General features: G+C 46.1%; 1 protein-coding gene across 4 annotated transcripts in view; it reads left to right on the forward strand.

Annotated features, from left to right (window-relative positions):
- EHF (ETS homologous factor) overlaps positions 1-17,084 on the forward strand; it is a 43,167-nt gene extending 26,083 nt beyond the window's left edge. For 3 of the 4 annotated variants that reach the window (XM_045484930.1, XM_045484928.1, XM_045484931.1), the window contains exons 4-9: positions 1,247-1,309; positions 3,946-4,014; positions 4,132-4,200; positions 9,517-9,579; positions 10,836-11,031; positions 11,121-17,084. In XM_045484930.1, the coding sequence (XP_045340886.1) occupies positions 1,247-1,309; positions 3,946-4,014; positions 4,132-4,200; positions 9,517-9,579; positions 10,836-11,031; positions 11,121-11,220 (560 nt within the window). In that variant the 3' untranslated portion in view covers positions 11,221-17,084. The remainder of the gene's footprint in view (positions 1-1,246; positions 1,310-3,945; positions 4,015-4,131; positions 4,201-9,516; positions 9,580-10,835; positions 11,032-11,120) is intronic. The other variant, XM_045484929.1, reaches the window with a different exon arrangement.
- Positions 17,085-18,137: the final 1,053 nt, after the last annotated feature.

An 18,137-nucleotide genomic window follows, 5' to 3' on the forward strand; every position in this document is an offset into this window, starting at 1 on the left:
ACAGCCGTTACCAACACTGAGGAGGACCCAGGGTCTGGCCTCAAAGCTGGCAGCTGGGGTGGCCATTTTGGATGACCTCATCCAGCTCCCGGGCACTCCCTTCTTCCCAAGTACCTCACACAGACGGTTGCTCATTTTTCTTTTACTAGAACCAGACCAAACAAGGCTCTATAAATAACCCTCGGGAATCTTCAGAAGGAGCAGACTTACACTTGAAGATTTAAAAATATTTACCTCCCTACCTGCAATTAAACCCACTCCTTTAAAGCTTTGCCCTGATTGGAACCTAAGGCAGACAGGCTTGGGAGGCAGAGAGCGAAGGTGCTGCGGCCATCTTTGACCTCCTATGACATGTCTGGTCCCACTGCATTCTGTTGGTGCCTCTGAGTGCCTGATCACCAGATTTCTTCCCTTTGTTTCCTTGTTCGCCTTTTTGTAGACATTATATTAACTTATATTCTTTGAGTGTTTATTTATACCGGACACTCTAAGTGAGTCATTTAATGACCTTATGACAAAAACTAAACATTGTACCCATTTTATAGATGGGAAACCCAAAGGTCAGAGAGGTTAAAGGTATGACCTCTTCTCTTGAGATATTTAAAATCTGTCTGGAGAGGGCACACATACTCAACTCATTCACGTGTGTGTGTGTGTGTGTGTGTGTGTGTGTGTGTGTGTTTATTTTTGGTATTCATTTATGTGGACATACCTCATAGATTGAATCTAATCAAATGGGTTTCATTACATTTAAGATCAAAGAAGAATCAAGCCAGTCAAAATGGTTTCTAGCCTATTTTTGTTTTCATTTTGTATCATATCTTAGTAGGGGAAAGCACCTTAGAGGCCATCTAATGACTTTATCTAGTTTAATCCCCTAAATTTACAGATGACGAAAGCAAGACCCAGAAAGGCGAAGTGCCTCGCAGCTCTTAGTGGGAAAACTGGCCCGCTGACTTCTGAAGTTCTATTTCCATCATACTGGATGGCGTCCCTGTACAAGGCCAAATAATTCCATCCGATGTAGATGCCCTAGCTACTGATTTTCTGGGCCGGGACTCCAGGCTCAAGTTTGTAGGTGCTGAGAGGGAAGCCCCTTCGCATAAGCCAACAGAGGCGGACAGGTGGCAGGACTGGCGTAAGGTCTTCCAAGAAGCCAGCTCTATCCTTGTTTAAGCTTTTGTGGCTTGTTTAAGTTTTGGCTCCACGTGAGCCGGCTCAGACTTTCCCAATCTGTCCTTCACAGGCCAGTGCAGCAGTGACCTGTTCCAGTCCACACACAATGTCATTGTCAAGACGGAGCAAACTGGTGAGTAGCCCCAGACAAAGGGAGCCAACTCGGTAGGCAAAGCCCTGGGGGAGGACAGTTGGAGGGAGTCAGGAGAGCGTGGGAGCAGACGGATCCAGTGTGATGGCAGGAAACCCAAAGATGCCTCTTCCCTGGCCGCCTCCAGCAGGCCACTCCACCATGAACCTCGTTCTTTGCCTTTGGGACCAGTGACTGCCATCTATTTCTGATCCAGACTGGTGCTGCCCACACTTCTCTGCTTCCCACTACTGGTCAAGGCACCATGCAGGCTCTGGTCCAAGAGCAAGGAAAAATGCAGAGCCTAGGTGGGCCGCCTCCTCGTAGGAAGAGAGTCAGGGCACTGGGCTGAGCCGAGTTAGAAGAAGCAAGGGGAGAGAAGAGACAAAGGCCAGTGTCTCCTCCCCGCTCCTCTTTAGATGGGGGTATATTTCACAAAAAGGAGGAACATACAGACGTGCTCTTGTAGATACTGTAGCTTCTGGAAGGCCCTGGGGGACGTCTAAGAGCAGCTGCAGAACCCAACTCCTGCCTCAGGTGCATTTTTAGACAAAAGACACTATTCTAGGCTCTGAGTAGGCTGTGCAATTTCATAGTATCTACATTTACTTTTGTTCTTCCCCTGACCAATCAACCCTCCTTTCTCTGTCCCACATCTTTCTCCTGGGGACTTTCTGCCGGTCTGTAGGACTTGCAGAGGGCAGGCAGGAGCTGCCTTGAGAAACTGTGCCCCAGGGCCTGGCACCAATCAGAGCTCCTTGCATATTGGCCTTTGGCCTATGACCTCTCCATCTAGGGAGACCTATGCAAGTCCCCCAAAGTCTACTGGCCACGATAAAATCGATAAAATCGTGCGGCTGCCGCTGCTCCAGGGTCACTCCCTACAGGCACGTCAGTGAGATTGTGAACCGTGTGGGATGAGTTTGCCACAGGCCTCCCTGAGGGTTGCACGCTAGTCACGGAGGACAGGATTTGACTTGGGGTGGTTTGTGAGTCCCTAGGGGCTGAAATTGACCCCACGCAGTTATTTGCTCTCTTTGAGGCTAGTCTCCCATTAGTAAAGAGAAAACAATGGCTGCTAAGCATGTTAATTAGGTTTTCCTAGCCTTGCCCTCCCCTGCTCCCCCAGAGACCAGCGCTTGGGTTCCCCAGATGGTCTGTGCTTCTGGGGCTGATTGCCCTAGAGGCAGACACTGGACTTGTCCCAGAGGCTGGGGTTCCGCCGCTACTCCCACCAGGACCTGACAGCCCCACTGAAGGAGCCAGCTGGTATTGGAGAGGGCCCAAATAACTTGATAATTCCTCCCTGACCATCCAGACATTCTTGTGTTGCCAGTTCAGAAAAGCTAAGCCAAAGGGTGGAGAAGAAGGTCCACCCTAGGAGGAGGGGAGAAGAGGCTCAAGAGGGGGCAACACCCCCCAAAACTTTTCGGTTCAATTTGTTTTCAGAGACAACAACAGGTGTATGAGGTGACCCAACAAGGAGAGAGGGTGTGACCCCAGGAGACTGGGCTTGGGGTGGCCAAACACGTAGCTATTAGCTAAAATACCAGCTAAATCCCTATGGCGTAAACAGGAGGACTTAGCCAGTGAGTCAGGTTTTATACCGTCTCTGCTATAAAAACAAAATGAAACTCGGCCAGTGGCTTACCACCCTGACCCTGAAATTCAGAACCCAGACAGGAGGGGAGCTGAGGGCAGCCTCCGTCGGTGAAGAGGGAAAAGCAGGACATTCCTGGTGGGGACAAGGTGAGAGCTCCTGCCAGGTCTCACAGCTCTTGGCCAGGAAAGAAAATGCTTCTGTTGGCGATCAGCCCGGACGTGGGCGTTGTGTAGGAGTTGGGCTCCATTTGGGGTAGGTGGGCGGGAGTTTCCTTCAAATCTGAAATCTGAAGAGTCAGACATGCTTACCCAGCACACTGCAGGGGTAGGGGTGGGGGTGGGGGGCAGGAGCACGCTTCTTTTCCAAGATGAGGCAATGGGGCCTCACTCTCCAAAGTTGTTTGCTTGATTAGGTGACACGGTCTTCTCCTTCTCTATTTTGTTTTGAGAATTTTATGTTGCCCCTTAAGATAATTGGAGAAATCCTGGGGGGAGGGAGCTGTCATCCAACTGGAGGGGGACTTCCAGAATTTCAGCCACAAAGACACCGTGATAAGACTAGCTAGACTTCCTGCAAGGAAACATTAATTCTCCCAGGAAGAGATTTCTAGGAAAAGACGCTCATTAATTAGGAATTATTTGTCGCCAACAATTTCTTTTTCTAATGTGAATTTTATCTAGTAGAATGCAAGACAATGCCAGGCTCCCGAGCCCAGCCCCTGCCACGTGCAGACTGGGAAAATTCCCAGGAAGCCAAAGCGATGGTCTGGGACCGGGTCTCACTGCGGTAACTTGTCTCATGTCCCCAAAGAGGCAGCAGGTATAGAACATCTGGCTGGGGCCGTGATAAAGCCCATTTCCCCCAGGACCCTGGAAGAAAAGTGAGTTACATGTGGCAGAAACAGAATCTTACCCTTTCTCTATGAGGACCACCCACTGTGTCCTGCCCCTCTCTGAGGAGCAGGGAGTTAGAAAAGGCAAACTCATCACCCAGGGGAAGATGCTTGCTGACCATTCCCATTTTCCATCTTTTGTAGACCCTTCCGTCATGAACACCTGGAAAGAAGAAAACTATTTATATGACGCCAGCTATGGTAGCACAGTAGGTAACTAACTCCCTGACACTTAAAGGCCTTTGACATTTTTACCCTGTTTTCTAACAGCCACGAAGTTACATTGTAAGGTGGGGGCGCCTAATGTCCTTTGTCTTTTCGTTGCCGCAGATCTGTTGGACAGCAAGACTTTCTGCCGGGCCCAGATCTCCATGACAACCACCGGTCACCTTCCTGTCGGTAAGTTGTCCTGACCTCAGGGCCCAAGTGTGCTACCTGCAAGTCCTTACTGAGAATGAATGAGAATCACCAACATCCTAGGTTTCCACTTTGCTGGGTGGAGTCTTTCTCGTTAAAAGACTAGGAAAGGAAAAGACTTGCTCTTTTTAAGAGGCTTGCTTGCCAGCCAATATTTGTACCTCGAAAATGACACCAGGGAAGCCTCTAGGAAAAGTGTTTGTCTCCTGTGAAACCAAGTCACCCTCTCGTGACAACAAAAACCTCTCTTTCAACACGGACTTGCTCTTGGGAAACTATCTGATAAAACTATTCAGACTTGGGCATAGTTATGGGGGAAGAAGGCCACATCTAATTTTCAACAAACTATATCTGACTTTAGGGGAAGGATATCTAAAGTGGCCTTCAGAGATCAGCGAAGCTTTGCTGATGGTCTCTGAGTAGAAGGGTGGCAGTTGGACATTTCTAGAACCCTGGTTTTCACAGGTCAGTTTTTAAGTCTGCCCCTGATGGCTCAGATTAGTCAGACCACCTGCACTTTATATGAACTATGTTCACATTAGTTGTGTTTGGTTAAAATTGGATGCAACTGGGGGCTACCCTTAGCTCTCAGTCAAGGTTCCACTGAGGGGGTTGGTTTGTTGGGAGTCTGGAGAGGCGCTTTCAGATTCTCTCTCCCTCCCCTCACAAACAGGGACATTGGCAGGTGCCATGTGAGAACTGGGGAGGTGAACAGAGGGTTCCATGTTGTCCCTTGACCTGGGTACGAACCTGTAGCTCTGCTTGGGTCTGTGAGGTTCGGAGCTTAGACTTGTCATGAGTCAATTGCTCTTTTCCTGGAATTGAATTCGGGGCATCTTAAGAATTGGGTTTTTTTTTTTTTTTTTTATTTTTTTCCAACGTTTATTTATTTTTGGGACAGAGAGAGACAGAGCATGAACGGGGGAGGGGCAGAGAGAGAGGGAGACACAGAATCGGAAACAGGCTCCAGTCTCTGAGCCATCAGCCCAGAGCCTGACGCAGGGCTCAAACTCACGGACCGCGAGATCGTGACCTGGCTGAAGTCGGACGCTTAACCGACTGCGCCACCCAGGCGCCCCAAGAATTGGGTTTTAAATGAAGAACTTGGAATCAAACAGCCTCTCCTCCCCTGACCTCCCCCTCCTTTTTTTTTTTTTTTTTTTTTGCTTTTGTTCACTGTGTTTGAGAACTGAAGTAACAAGATGTGAGGTTCTGTTTTCGGGTCAAACCCCTTGAATGAAACAGAGCTGGGAGCCGGCGAAAATGCATCTGGAACTGAAGTGAAGGATGAAGGCCAATTCCTTTCTCTACTTCCCCCTCCCCTGATGGCCCAGAGTGTTATGTGTCACCGGAAGGATTTGTGTAACTTAGGAAATAGATCAGACACTGGAAAGGCTCTGCAGTGGGTTCGCCATATTGGGGGAACAGAAACAACTGGGGGGAAATTTCTGCAGCAGTCATGGCCACCCAGTCCAGACCCAGGATTTCAGAGCTGAGGAAACCATCCGGTCGCACTCTGACTCCCTCTCACGCTTTGCAAGGTGGTGCCTCCTGCGTCCTTCCGGTTGGGTCTCTGGCTTATGGCGAAAGATGGCAGCTGAGAATAAACTTGCACAAACCACTTCCTAAGCTCAGAGGTTGTTAGGTCTTCGGGCACGTGGGAGACATGAAAGCCATGTCACAGCTCCCCTGCCCTCACAGCCTGGCCAGGCTTCTCTCTTCTGTCTCCTGCCTTATCTTCTAGAGTCTCAGAACCAATAGGGGCCCTTTCTGCTTTCACATTTGCAGTAACCGGGAACTCGCTGTCCCCTTATCCCACCTTTGAATCATCCTGAAAAATGGACTTTGCAGATCTGCACACCTTTGCCTCCATTGATCCTGGATTTCCCCCGTCCGCTGTTCCTATCCTACGATGGAACCGCAGTGAAACAATCCGGGACCTCTACCAGAATCATTACTGCAAGAACCAGCTCAGTGTCTGGCCTTGGGAGATTCTTTGGAGGAACGGCCCTCCAGTGGGATAGTGAATTACAGCCTTGTATGATGGGGCCACTCCTTCCAGAAAGGTTTAGTCTCTGCTGAACCCCTGTACAAAGACCTTTGTCATTTGTCTGAGTCTTTAGATTTTCAGTTCCCATTAAACTGGGTGCAGGTAAATATCTTTCTATGTTTTAATGCCAGTTACAAGCCAAGCGAAGGCGAGGCCCAACATAAACTGATGCCCTCTGTGATAAACGCAGGTGGGGAAGCAGGCTTTGTTTTGATTTCTCTGTCATCTGCCCATTTCACAAAATGGCTGCTGCCCGTGTTCCTGATCTGCCCGATAGTCCTCGAGCCAATCATGCCAACTCGGGCTTGATGTGTTTATTCACTGACTTGTTGAGCCTAGAGCTAGGGTGGCACGGTCTATTATAACACCGACATTTGTATATCCCGTAAAGAAATGGCTCACAGCTGAATCACATGCAAATGCTTCTAATCTTCACTTCTTGCGAAGCGACTTAGCTGAAGTCATGCTCTGGAACTTGCGTCACACACCTGTGGCTTGGTGCTGCCCTTGCCCAGACTGGACCTTGGCCTGAGGTACCTGGGAGCAGAGCGAGAGAAAGCCAAGCTGGACAACTTCCCCAGAGCGAGCCATTATTTTATAAGAGTGAATCACTCAACCACATGGCTAACTTCAAAGGTTTCGACTTTTATTTTGGGGTGAGGGGAAGACACAGGGGGAGAGGCCATTGTATTAAAGTGAGCTTTCAGATCAAAAGACTTTAGTGCTAAGGCAGGTTGGTGATTCCACAGCTTGTCCACACACACACACCAGGGACAGGAAGAGGAGGCTGGAAGAAATCTCGAGGTTCCTTTTGCCTTTGGCTGTATAGTCAGTCCTCCGTATTATTTATGATGGAAACACTTTTATTAGGAGAGTTATTTTGTTCTTTGTTTTTAGTTTTTCTTGGAAGCTGGATAGAGGTCCAGTCTCGGTAAATGGCTGACATCTCACAGAGGAAACTCCCTCATGGTCTGTCTGGTCTGGGGTCTTTAAGTCTAGAGTCCACGGACTGCTAAGCGAGCCTAAACCCCTAAAGTCGTTCACAGATTCTCCCTGCGTGTACGCATATGTGCATTTTTTCTGGGGAGAGGGTCTAAGGTTTCCATCTTATTTGCTAAGTTACCTTCCCCCCGAAGTAATTGACTCTATGTCAGCTTGGAACCCCTAAATATTATTTAGGCCAATATTATGATTGAGGCCAATAAGCCAAGAAACACTTGGGTTTTTCTGAGTTCAACCCTGGCTCTGAAATAATGGCCCCATATCCCTCTTGGATGCCATTGGAAAATGAGCTTTGCTTGTGGCCTCCTGGGTAAATGCCACTCTTTGTCTGCAGAACAACGCGGCCCTGTCAGAGTGATGTATCACTTGGAAACCGGGGTGGGTGCCAGGCCTGTCGCAATACTGTCACATCCTGATGGGATGTTGCAACCTCACCCTGAAACCTACAGGGAGGGAGACTGGAGTCTCCTCACATTTCCTGTGAATTTGCCCTTCCAGATTTCAGAGAAACCCAAGTCAGGTGCAGGCCCTCTTGTCGGCAACGCCTGGGGAGAGAGTCTTAACCAGAGTGAGAGGCTTCTCTGCTAACCAGAGCTGGTGAAATCCCCGTCCACCCACCATGGCTTACAGAGAAACTGCTCGGAACGCTGAGTCGTGACAGGCCGGTGCTCTTACAGGTGGACGTGTCCATGCGTGCTGGAAAATACAGAATCCTCAAGTCGGAATTGCTTCTCCCCCCCCCCCCCCCCCCCCCCCCAGCTAGAGCATTATAGAACTGACCCTGATTCTCGGCAGGGAAGACATCTGTGAAATCTGTGCTGTGCCACCATCTTTGGAAATGGCACAGAGTGGTGGTTGCGATGAAGCCTCTGCATTCAAACTGTTTTGTGTTCACGTCCTGACTCTCCTCACAGGCTGTGCGACTTTACACAAGCCATCTGACCTCTCTGTGTCTTAGCTCCACCACAGCTATAATCTGTGAATCATAACAGTACCCACCTCATAGGGTCGTGGAGTGAAGTAAATAAGGTCATTCAGGTAAAAAGCTGAGCACAGGTACACAGTAAGTGCTCAATAAACAGTAGCTATGCTTCTTAACCATTTTAATTAGGAGCTAATGGTTATTCTAACTCTTTGAATGATGACACTCTTGACAATTAAATGAATGTCAAGAACCCTCTCCCTTTGCATACAGTTTCAGTCAGTCTGAAATGCCCTTGAAGGCCACACAGGGGTCAGTGAACCCTAGCTTAGGAAGCCCCGATGTAATGCCCACAGAAGAAGTGCATTTTACTGGCCCAGTTCCTTAACAGGATTGGCTTGCATTTAGAGACTACTCTGTATTAAAATTGTGGATTTCTCATTCAGAGAGTTTTGGTGAGATCTGCTTTGGTCCTCCAAATACCTGAGGGGCCCACTCTCTCTCTCTCTCTCTCTCTCTCTCTCTCTCTCTCTCACACACACACACACACACACACACACACTCCACATACCCATGCATACATGCACTGCTAGACCATTTAGTTTTCTTTTTAAGAAGTTTCGTTTCACAGATCTGCCTCTGCCCTCTTCTCTTTGGCGATACTCTCAAGGGTTACCATAATGAGTCATTTGTTAAACTAATCTGCGTTTCCATAGTCCACTGGTGGCCCTCTGTACTGAGCTCAGGCCAGTCAATGGTCTCTTTGTCAGGCTGATTAAAATGTAACTTTGCATGCCAAAAAAGGGCACTCCTCTGGCTTAAAAGCCATTTTCTTTGTTATAAATGTTTACGTTTTATATTATGTAAAAAAAGAAACACACACACACACACACTCAACTTACTTCAATGACCTAAATCCTTCAATGGCTTCTTATCTGAGTATAAAAGCTAAAATCCACAAAGAGTCCCATCAAGCCTGAGCCTTTACCCCTTTGTCACAGTTGCACTGGCTTCCTTCTATTCTGTGAATGTACCAAACACATACTGACCTCAGGGCCTTTGCACTTACTATTCTTATTCACAGCAGGTTCTTCCATAAGCTCTCTGCATGGCTGACTGTTTCCCTCACATCCTCCTGGTCCCCTTATCCGCGGGGGATAGTTTTTATCATCTCTGTTTTGTTTTGCTCATATACCGCATATACGAACAGTGCCAGGCATGTACTAGGTACTCAAAAAATATTGGTTAAATGAGTGGATGAATGAATGGAAATCACGATTGTAGGAAAGAGGTGAATTAAACAGTTCTTGTTTTTTTCCTTTAGCAGAGTCCCCCGAGATAAAAAAGGAGCAAGACCACCCTGCAAAGTCCCACACCAAAAAGCACAGTAAGTTGGCGGGCTTTCAGATGGCTCTTGGCCCTTCCTTTCACGTTGGTCATAATTAGAGGCCGCTAATTTTTAGGCAAATATTGCCTCTGCCTGTTGCCTCCACTTTTCTACCTCCGCCTGTGTAGGCGAGAGGGTAGGGACGTCGCTTGCCCGGGGAAGCAGTTTCTCAAATAGAGACCCCCCCCCCCCCCCCCCCCCCCCCCCGGAGAGTTCCTCCTCGTGCTGCTCTATTTGCTTTAAAACTGAGATACCACGGGAATAACCGCTTCTTGCAGTCATGAGGTTAGTGACTCCCCCCCGTTCCAGAAAAATGGGTGGGAAGAGAAGAAGGGTGGGAAGAAACAGCTGAGATTTTTTTTCCCCTTTTGTTGACTGTTGACTTCCTACCTCTGTCAAGTTATTGATCCAAGAGGTGACTGTTGACTCTTAAGATGCAGCAGAGCTCTTTGGAAGTTGCATTTCCCCCAATAATCAAACCTCATGAAGATACAGGAAATATCAGAGACATGGAGGAGAGGGCACAGAAAGAAATCAAGACGGTGTAATATACAAGTGATAGGGAGTCGGACATCTTCACTATCTGTACTCCACATCACTCCACGGAATCGAATGAACACAGCACCTCAAATGGCGGGAGGAATTGTGCGGCCCAAGTCTAGTGGGAGTCAAGTAGGATTTGGTTGCTAATCTTATTATAGGAGCTGCTTCATTTTCATATTGGCCCCCTCAACTCCCACAAGACCTTGCCCCAATATATTCTAGGAGTTAAAGTTCCAGAGGCCCGTCGATGCGCATTTGACTAAAGCACAGTTGCCGGGTGAGAGCGATTTACTTGGGCTGAGGTCCTAAACGAAAGTGGTTGAAATTCGCTCTTCAGGGAAATAACAGTTTAAAATGAATCCTGAACAATTTGTCCGCAGTAATTCGAAGAGACTCTCCCTGGCATTGGAGGGCCGAGACCTATGCCTTCGTCTTAGCTTTGACACTGGTTAATTGGGTGACCTCGGTCAAGTCACTTACATTCTCTGTGTCTCAGACTCCTGATTTATAAGCTAAAGCCCTGTGCTAGTTCATTCTCAAATGCCTTTTGTTTCGATCTGATATTTGGTCGTCCCGTGTCTGGCTTTGCTGGTGGGTAGGGGAAAATGGAATGTGTCCTACTTGCTAGAAAATGTCACAACTCTGTGCCTCCTCTGCCCCTTCTTTGCCGTGACTTAGGCCGTTGATACACTCCTTTTCCAACCTCTCCTCAGATCCACGAGGGACTCACTTATGGGAATTCATCCGTGACATCCTCCTGAACCCAGACAAGAATCCGGGGTTAATCAAGTGGGAAGACCGGTCTGAGGGCATCTTCAGGTTCTTGAAATCGGAGGCTGTGGCTCAGCTGTGGGGAAAAAAGAAGAACAACAACAGCATGACCTACGAAAAACTCAGCCGAGCGATGAGGTGAGGAGTTTCCAGTCCCAACCGTGACCGGTTGTTTCCTCGGCGGTCTGGGTCTGACCAGCCACCTCATGCGATGTCCTTTGTTACAGATATTACTACAAAAGAGAAATTCTGGAGCGTGTAGATGGACGAAGACTGGTCTATAAATTTGGGAAAAATGCACGTGGGTGGAGAGAAAATGAAAACTGAATCTGCCAACACTTGGAACTCAAGCCAACACATACCCCAGACAATAGCAAACCAAGAAATCCTGCACATGCATATTTCAAAGACTACTTTTCTCTGATATTTATGTACCATGAGGGGGAACAGCATCCGCTTCTGATGGGAAGAAGGAACACTACAGTCGATAAAATTATTTTGTTACTTTGAAGTATGTCCTATATGGGGAACAAACGTACACAGTTTTCTGTGAAATATGACGCTTGTATGTGGCCGTGATTTATTTTTGCCTCTATTGAAGTTCTTTCCCACTGCAAGAAGAACAGGATTGGTAGCCTTGTGCTTCCTGCTAAAAGAAAGAAAAAAATATTAGAGGGCATTAAGTGTTTTTATGTGCAAAATGATTAGGGAAAGGTGATGTGTCTTCTGCTCTTACGGACCCACGTGGCCTCATCAAGAGAGGTGGGTGTGGTTGTTAGCATGGACCCCGAGGTCTCAGATTGACAGGATGAACCAGAGGATGCTGGGAAGTTTAACCTGGGCTTTGGGAGCCGGTGAGTGGAGCATGAAGCCTTCTGAAATCCAAGTGGACTATAATCGCTGCATAATCACAGTACTTGCGATGCTTAAATCAGCGAGAAGAATAATGGTGGGGGCTTTCTACTCATTCAAGAGTGATTTACCTGATGCCAAGGCTGTTTTTCTCTCTCCCCCTTGGATGATTGGCCGGTGGGGGGGAGGGGGGTGTGGAAACTTCAATTGCCACCTCTGCTCACTTCTAGATATTTAAGAGAGGGTCTAGCCTTGGTTGTTTTTATCCCAATTGCTCCAAAATAAATGGGAAAAAAGGAGGTGGTGATGAGTTTGCTCTTGGAGCCCTATAGCCCCTGAGTAATTCTTTGTTGTGCATTATTGGGCTGTTTTGTGCATTGTAGGATGTTTAGCAGTAGCCATGACCTTTAGCCACTAATTGCCAATAGCACTCCCATCCCCAAAGTTGTGACATCTTCAGAAATTGCCAGGTATCCCTTGCAGGGCAAAATTGTCCTTGGCTGAGAACCACTGATGTAGCCAGTCAAGATGAAGGTGGTGATTTACTCTCAGAACAAAGCTATGTGTAGATCTTTTTAGTCCCTAGAGTGAAGTAAAAGCAAGACTGCAAAGTCAACCAATTTTTAATTTTTAAAATGTTAGGGACGATGGGAATTCAGGAATGGGACATCTAGAGGGAGTTTTCGGAACCCCAGATGAGAGCCAAAGTCAGATGACAAACTAAACATAGTAATGTAGCAAAGAACTATAATAGAGGACATTTCACTAGAATGAAAAAGAAGAGTAAAAATTAAATTGCACCAGGAAATGCTGAGAAAAGAGAGAGAGAGAGAGAGAGAGAGAGAAGAAAGGAGGAAATGAGAGAGAGAGAAAGAGAGAGGGTTCCAGGGAAAATCTTTGCACATGTTAATTCTTATCATCATTCCTCTTTTGGATAATCTCTTTCTTGTCTCATCTCGACTCATCCCGAAGTGAATGATATGTCGCCTAGATTCATGTCCAGAGGGATATTTTTGTTTGCTTTGAAAAGGAAAGACAGAAAAGAAAGGAAGAGGGAAGGGAAACAGAGAGCTCAGCTCCGGAGTTGTGGTTAGTAAGAAGTTGGGGATTTCTTCAGTGGAATTGTTGAGAGGTGCCTGGAGACTCAGCACTGGGCCCTGCAGTCTGGGAGGAACGTGAGCCTGGGGACACTTTGGAAGTGACTTTAAACACTCAGATCCCTTTTGCACCTTTTCGTTTTGGTTTCCCGTGTCCTTGGCTTTCTCCCCGCCCCCCCCCCCTTTGCCTCTCTACCTTGAGCAAAAATGTGGGGGTGAAGACAATGGGTTTCATCAGCTAATGGACCACCTACCACCGTGTCTCACCCAGGGAAGGCGAGTGATTCATAGTCCAAGGTTGTGAAGTGTTTGTAATGTATTCAGAAGGTAGGAAGTAAGAATTAAGAATTTGTCCTGATTATGATGAGAGCCGTTACGGACGGTGACCTTGGAGGCCCAGCTGAGGGAGAAGATCTTCTGAAGTTACAACCAAGTCCATTTTTATTTCCACCTGCCTCGGTCACCTGCACGTACGTTGTCAAATAACAGTTACTGAGGAAACTGAGGGAAATAACAACGAGCAACACAGACCTGAAACATGCCTGCGTAGAAAAACACAAGGTGCTTTTCCAAGTGAAGGAAAGAACTGTGAGGCCTTTCCAGCATTTTAGCACTTTTCACAGGGAATGAATTAAACATCCAAATATCTGAATTGGTGTAAACGCATGAATGTTTGCACGTCTGCGTGCACCTGAACCATGCGGTGTCATTAGGGGCATCTGCTCACGTGCTCTCTGCCTTTCCCCCCCCCCCCCCCCGCCCCGGCTTTTCCTGCTCTTCACCTAAAGTGGCTAGATCCTTCCCGGAGTTCACCCTTCCCCAAACCTGTACGTTTCTCACACTCCTCCAAATTGGCCTTGGCTCTTCCTGCACCGTCTCCATCAAGAGCACTTTCTGGTAGGTAGTAAGTAAATCTGGGGAGTACCGACTGGAACAGTTCTGCAGATAATTAACAGATTGTGTTATTTGCCAAAAGTGACGGTTTCTTGGCACCCGGTTCCTGCTTAAATAGGCTGGAGTATTAAGTTCTTAGCATATCTCTCTATTGTCTTGGCTTGAGTTGATGCATTTTCTATGTGCTGTTCGTGACTTGGAGAACTCATGGCAATTGGGCCATGCCAACTTAGGGTGTGAACGGAATACTTCCCACCACAGTATTGCAAGGGAGAGCAAAATCCCAGAGAGAAGCCAGCATCGGGTGAAGCACCCTCCCCCCCCCGCCCCCCGCCACCTTCTCTTGAGGACTCATAGCTTCTCACTCAAGATGCTTATCTGTGTTGGATGCTTACATGGTTATCACACCTGGTCTCTTGAATTCTCAAGGCTTGGGCTCTAATTTGTCATTTTCATGGGAATCCGAGGCAGGAAATGTGTTGCTAAGACTTGGCCAGACTTAGATAGTCTGAGACTCCTGGATATTTGACTTGATGAAATTTGAGCTAGGCCTTGGATCCCAGAGACCTACACCTGCGGCTTCTTGAACTTGCCTTCTGACCAGGGCAGACCCAGGTGATGAGTTTTCCTTTGAACATGCCGGCCCTTCCTTAAAGTTCTTGTCTTTCTAGACTGTAAGCTCTTTGAGGGCAGGGACTATATCTTACCCATATTTCCCAGCACCTAGCATGAGATAGGTCCTCAGCAAACATTTGTTGACTTAATGAGCGAATGTCTTCTGGAGGATGTCTCCATATCCATAATTGGGATGTGAATCGTTTCTTCGCTGGAATAGGAGCACAATGGCCACAACTTCAAGGACATGTTATCTATTAGATGAACATTCTACTGTGAGACTTTTTACTTTGCCTCCCTCCTTGTGCTGAAATGAAACCAAACAGACAAGTTGTTTGGTTCCACAAGCCAACATACATCAGAGGAGAATTCTGTTGCCTTATTAGGAGCTGTGAGCCTTATTTAGTACAAGAAGCCAGTAATGGACCTTTGACCTGTTTTAACCAATGAAGATTATGAATGTGTTTATACGATGTAAATTGCTATTTAAGTGTAAAGCAGTTCTGAATTTTAGTATATGGGGGTTGGTTTATATAAAAATATATATATATATATATATATTTTGTCTTTTTGAAAAATGCTGAGGGATCTTTTGATAAGGTTAGTCATGCATGTTAGACTTTAATTTTGCAAGTGTGCTGTTTTTCAAATGTATACAATATAGGAGAAGGCAAAATAGTAAGAGGGAAAGGCAATTATGTTATTCTTCTATAGTTACTGTTGAGTGCCTACTAAGTGCACAGCATGGAAGCCATCTACGTGAGGAGCTTCTTTAATTAGACAGAATGTACCAGATGTTCCATAGGACCCTGTTGCGTGGACACATACTGTGTGAAAAAAGGGACAGCACAGCAACGACGATATCAGAGCTGAATTAACTTCAGCTTTGGTTCTCAGGATTCCATTTCTGGATTAAGATAGCACTTGGTAAAACCCCACCGAGACTGTGCCTGATGAGCCCCTGAAATGTATAAGCCCTCACAGTTAGCTTAATTGGGATTGATCTTTCTGTAGGTATCTGCATAATTCTTGCTTTTCTTCCCATTTGGCTTCTGGGCTGACAGTTGGTGAAAAACAATCCTACTGCCGCTATTTTTTTTTTTTTTTTAATCAGAAATCTTGCCCTTTATGTGAAATTAACACTGAGTATTTTTGTTTTATGAAAGAATTATATTTTTCAAAGTATTGTTTTTTGTTTGATGGGTCCCAGAAAACACTAATAAAAACCCGAGACCAGCCTGCAATTGTGTGTTTCATGCTTCAAGGAGCCATCCAAAACTGGGCTTAGAGGAAATGCACTTAGTCCATAGCAACAAAATGCATGTAATGCTTGCATATACTTAATTTAATAAGCATTTATTGAGCATCTACGATGTGCCAGGCACTATCCTAGACACTAAGCTATGGTAGAGAATGAAAGGGACAAAATCTCTACTCTCATGAAGTTCATGTTTCATGGAATGGAAACAGACAAGAAACAAAATACTAACAGGCAAATATTAGATGTGTAGTAAAGAAATGTAGAGCAAAAAGGAGTGGGAAATGCTGGGGTGTATGTAGGGATGTATGTAAGTTTAGCTCACATTTCAGTGAAGACCTGCAAGATGGAAGGAGTGATGCACGTAACTGGAGGAATGATACCTTACACAAGGGACCAGTAAGTGCAAAGGTCCTGCGGTTCCTGACATACGTTCCTGACATGTTCAAGGAGCAGCAAGGAAGTCTTTTTGCCAGAGCCAAATAAGCAATAGTAGGAAATGATGTCAAATAGGCACTGGCAGGTTAGATGACATAGAACTTGGAGGATGTTATGAAGGCTCCAGTTTTTCTTTCGAGCGAGGTGGGGAGCTATGGAGAAGGGACATGGTCCCACTTCTGGGTTAAAAGAACCCCTCTGGGTGTTGTGTTGAGAATGAATTGCAGGGAGGCACTCAATGCTGAGCACACATTCTTCCTGAAGGATGAACAAAGGGAGGCAGAAAAGATCACACATCCGGGCTTCCGGTACAATACTTACAAATACGTCAAGCCAGTAAGTGAACTCTAGAGGTTCCTAACATGTTTCTCCTGGGGCCCAGAAAGCCTCAGCCATTTGGTTTAACTCTGTAAACAATAACATGAAACGAATATCTGACCATTTGGAGAAGATCCACGATACGTTCTGTACATACATTATTACATTTCATCCTCCTGTAAGTCCCTGACATATAGGTATAATCTCTAGTTTTCAAAGGAAGGAAATGAAAATCATAAAGATTCCATGACTTCCTTAAGGCCACACAGCTAGTAATAAGCAGTAAAGCTGTAATATTCTCTAGTTCATCAGGATCCTACCATTACACAACACACGCACACACAGTTTTGTGGTTAAATGTGTTGGAGTAATACTGTGTTACGCAATGTCCTACAGACTTATTTACTGTAGGAATTGTTAGAATCTTTATTATGACAGTGCACACTGTAAATCTATAAGGCGGGGAAAAGGGTTCCCAATTTCCCAAACATATCCATCAACGGGTGAACGGATAAAGATGTGGTATAGACATACAATGGAATACTACTTGGCAATGAGAAAGAATGAAATCCTGCCATTTGTAGAAACGTGGATGGAACTGGAAGGTATTATACTGAGTGAAATAAGTCAGTCAGAGAAAGGACAGATACCATATGTTTTCACTCATATGTGGATCTCGAGGAACTGAACAGAAAACCAAAGGGAAAGGGAAGGGGAAAACAAATAGTTACAGAGAGGGAGGGAAGCAAACCATAAGAGACTCTTAAATATGGAGAACAAACTGAGGGTTGATGGGGGTTGGAGGAGAGGGGAAAGTGGGTGATGGGCGCTGAGGAGGGCACTTGTTGGGATGAGTACTGGGTGTTGTATGGAATCGATGAACCATGGGAATCTACCCCAAAAACCAAGAGCACACTTTACCCACTGTGTATTAGCCAATTTGACGATAAACTACATTTTGAAGAATAAATTATTGAATAAAGTATTACAGTCTTTGTAATTTGAAAAATAAAATAAAATGGACCCTTTTCATCAAAGAAGGCTTCATGAAAACAGCACCCTTCGATGCCCAGGAACATGATAATATGTAAAGATTACTTCTCTGACTTAGAAGAAGTGGTGTTTTCATGTTTGGGCCAAATTAGTATGCTGATAATATTCATGCACATCACGTTTGACCCACTCTGAATATATTCTATTTTTTTTCTCATTGAGAAAAAATTCCCTCCCTGCCCTGGGCATTATTTTATTTGCATCGATGCATTTCTCAGCAATCACAGAGAACTTGCTGATTGCCAAAGAGTGAGAGTCCTCTTTGAGAACTGTGAACCCTCATGAATGTCGACTCTTTAGAACTATCTGTCCCAAACTATAGGCACTGGCCACATGTGGTTATTTCAGTTTCAACTAGCTAAAATGACATAAAGTGAAAGCTTAGTTCCTCAAGCACATGACCCACGTCCCAAGTGCTGCCCAGCCACACGTGGCTAGTGGCTACGGTCCCTGGACAGTGCAGATGTGGAATAATAGTTTCATAATCAGAGAAAGATCTATTGGACAGCGGTGCTCTAGAATCTGACTCTAGGAGGAGCGGGTAGAGGTGGAAAGGGTGGCGAACAAATCTAACCCAGGGTGAAATAAGATCCGTTGAGGCTTAGAAACTAAAGGTGACCCTGAATGGTAGAGAACAATAAAAATAAAGATCCAAAGCAAATATCTCTGCAGTTGCTGGCATGGTGACAGTACCTGCGAGTGCAAACAAGTTAGATGCT

Source organism: Leopardus geoffroyi, chromosome D1 (genome assembly GCF_018350155.1).
Source record: "Leopardus geoffroyi isolate Oge1 chromosome D1, O.geoffroyi_Oge1_pat1.0, whole genome shotgun sequence".
In the NCBI taxonomy this organism is placed as follows: Eukaryota; Metazoa; Chordata; class Mammalia; order Carnivora; family Felidae; genus Leopardus; species Leopardus geoffroyi.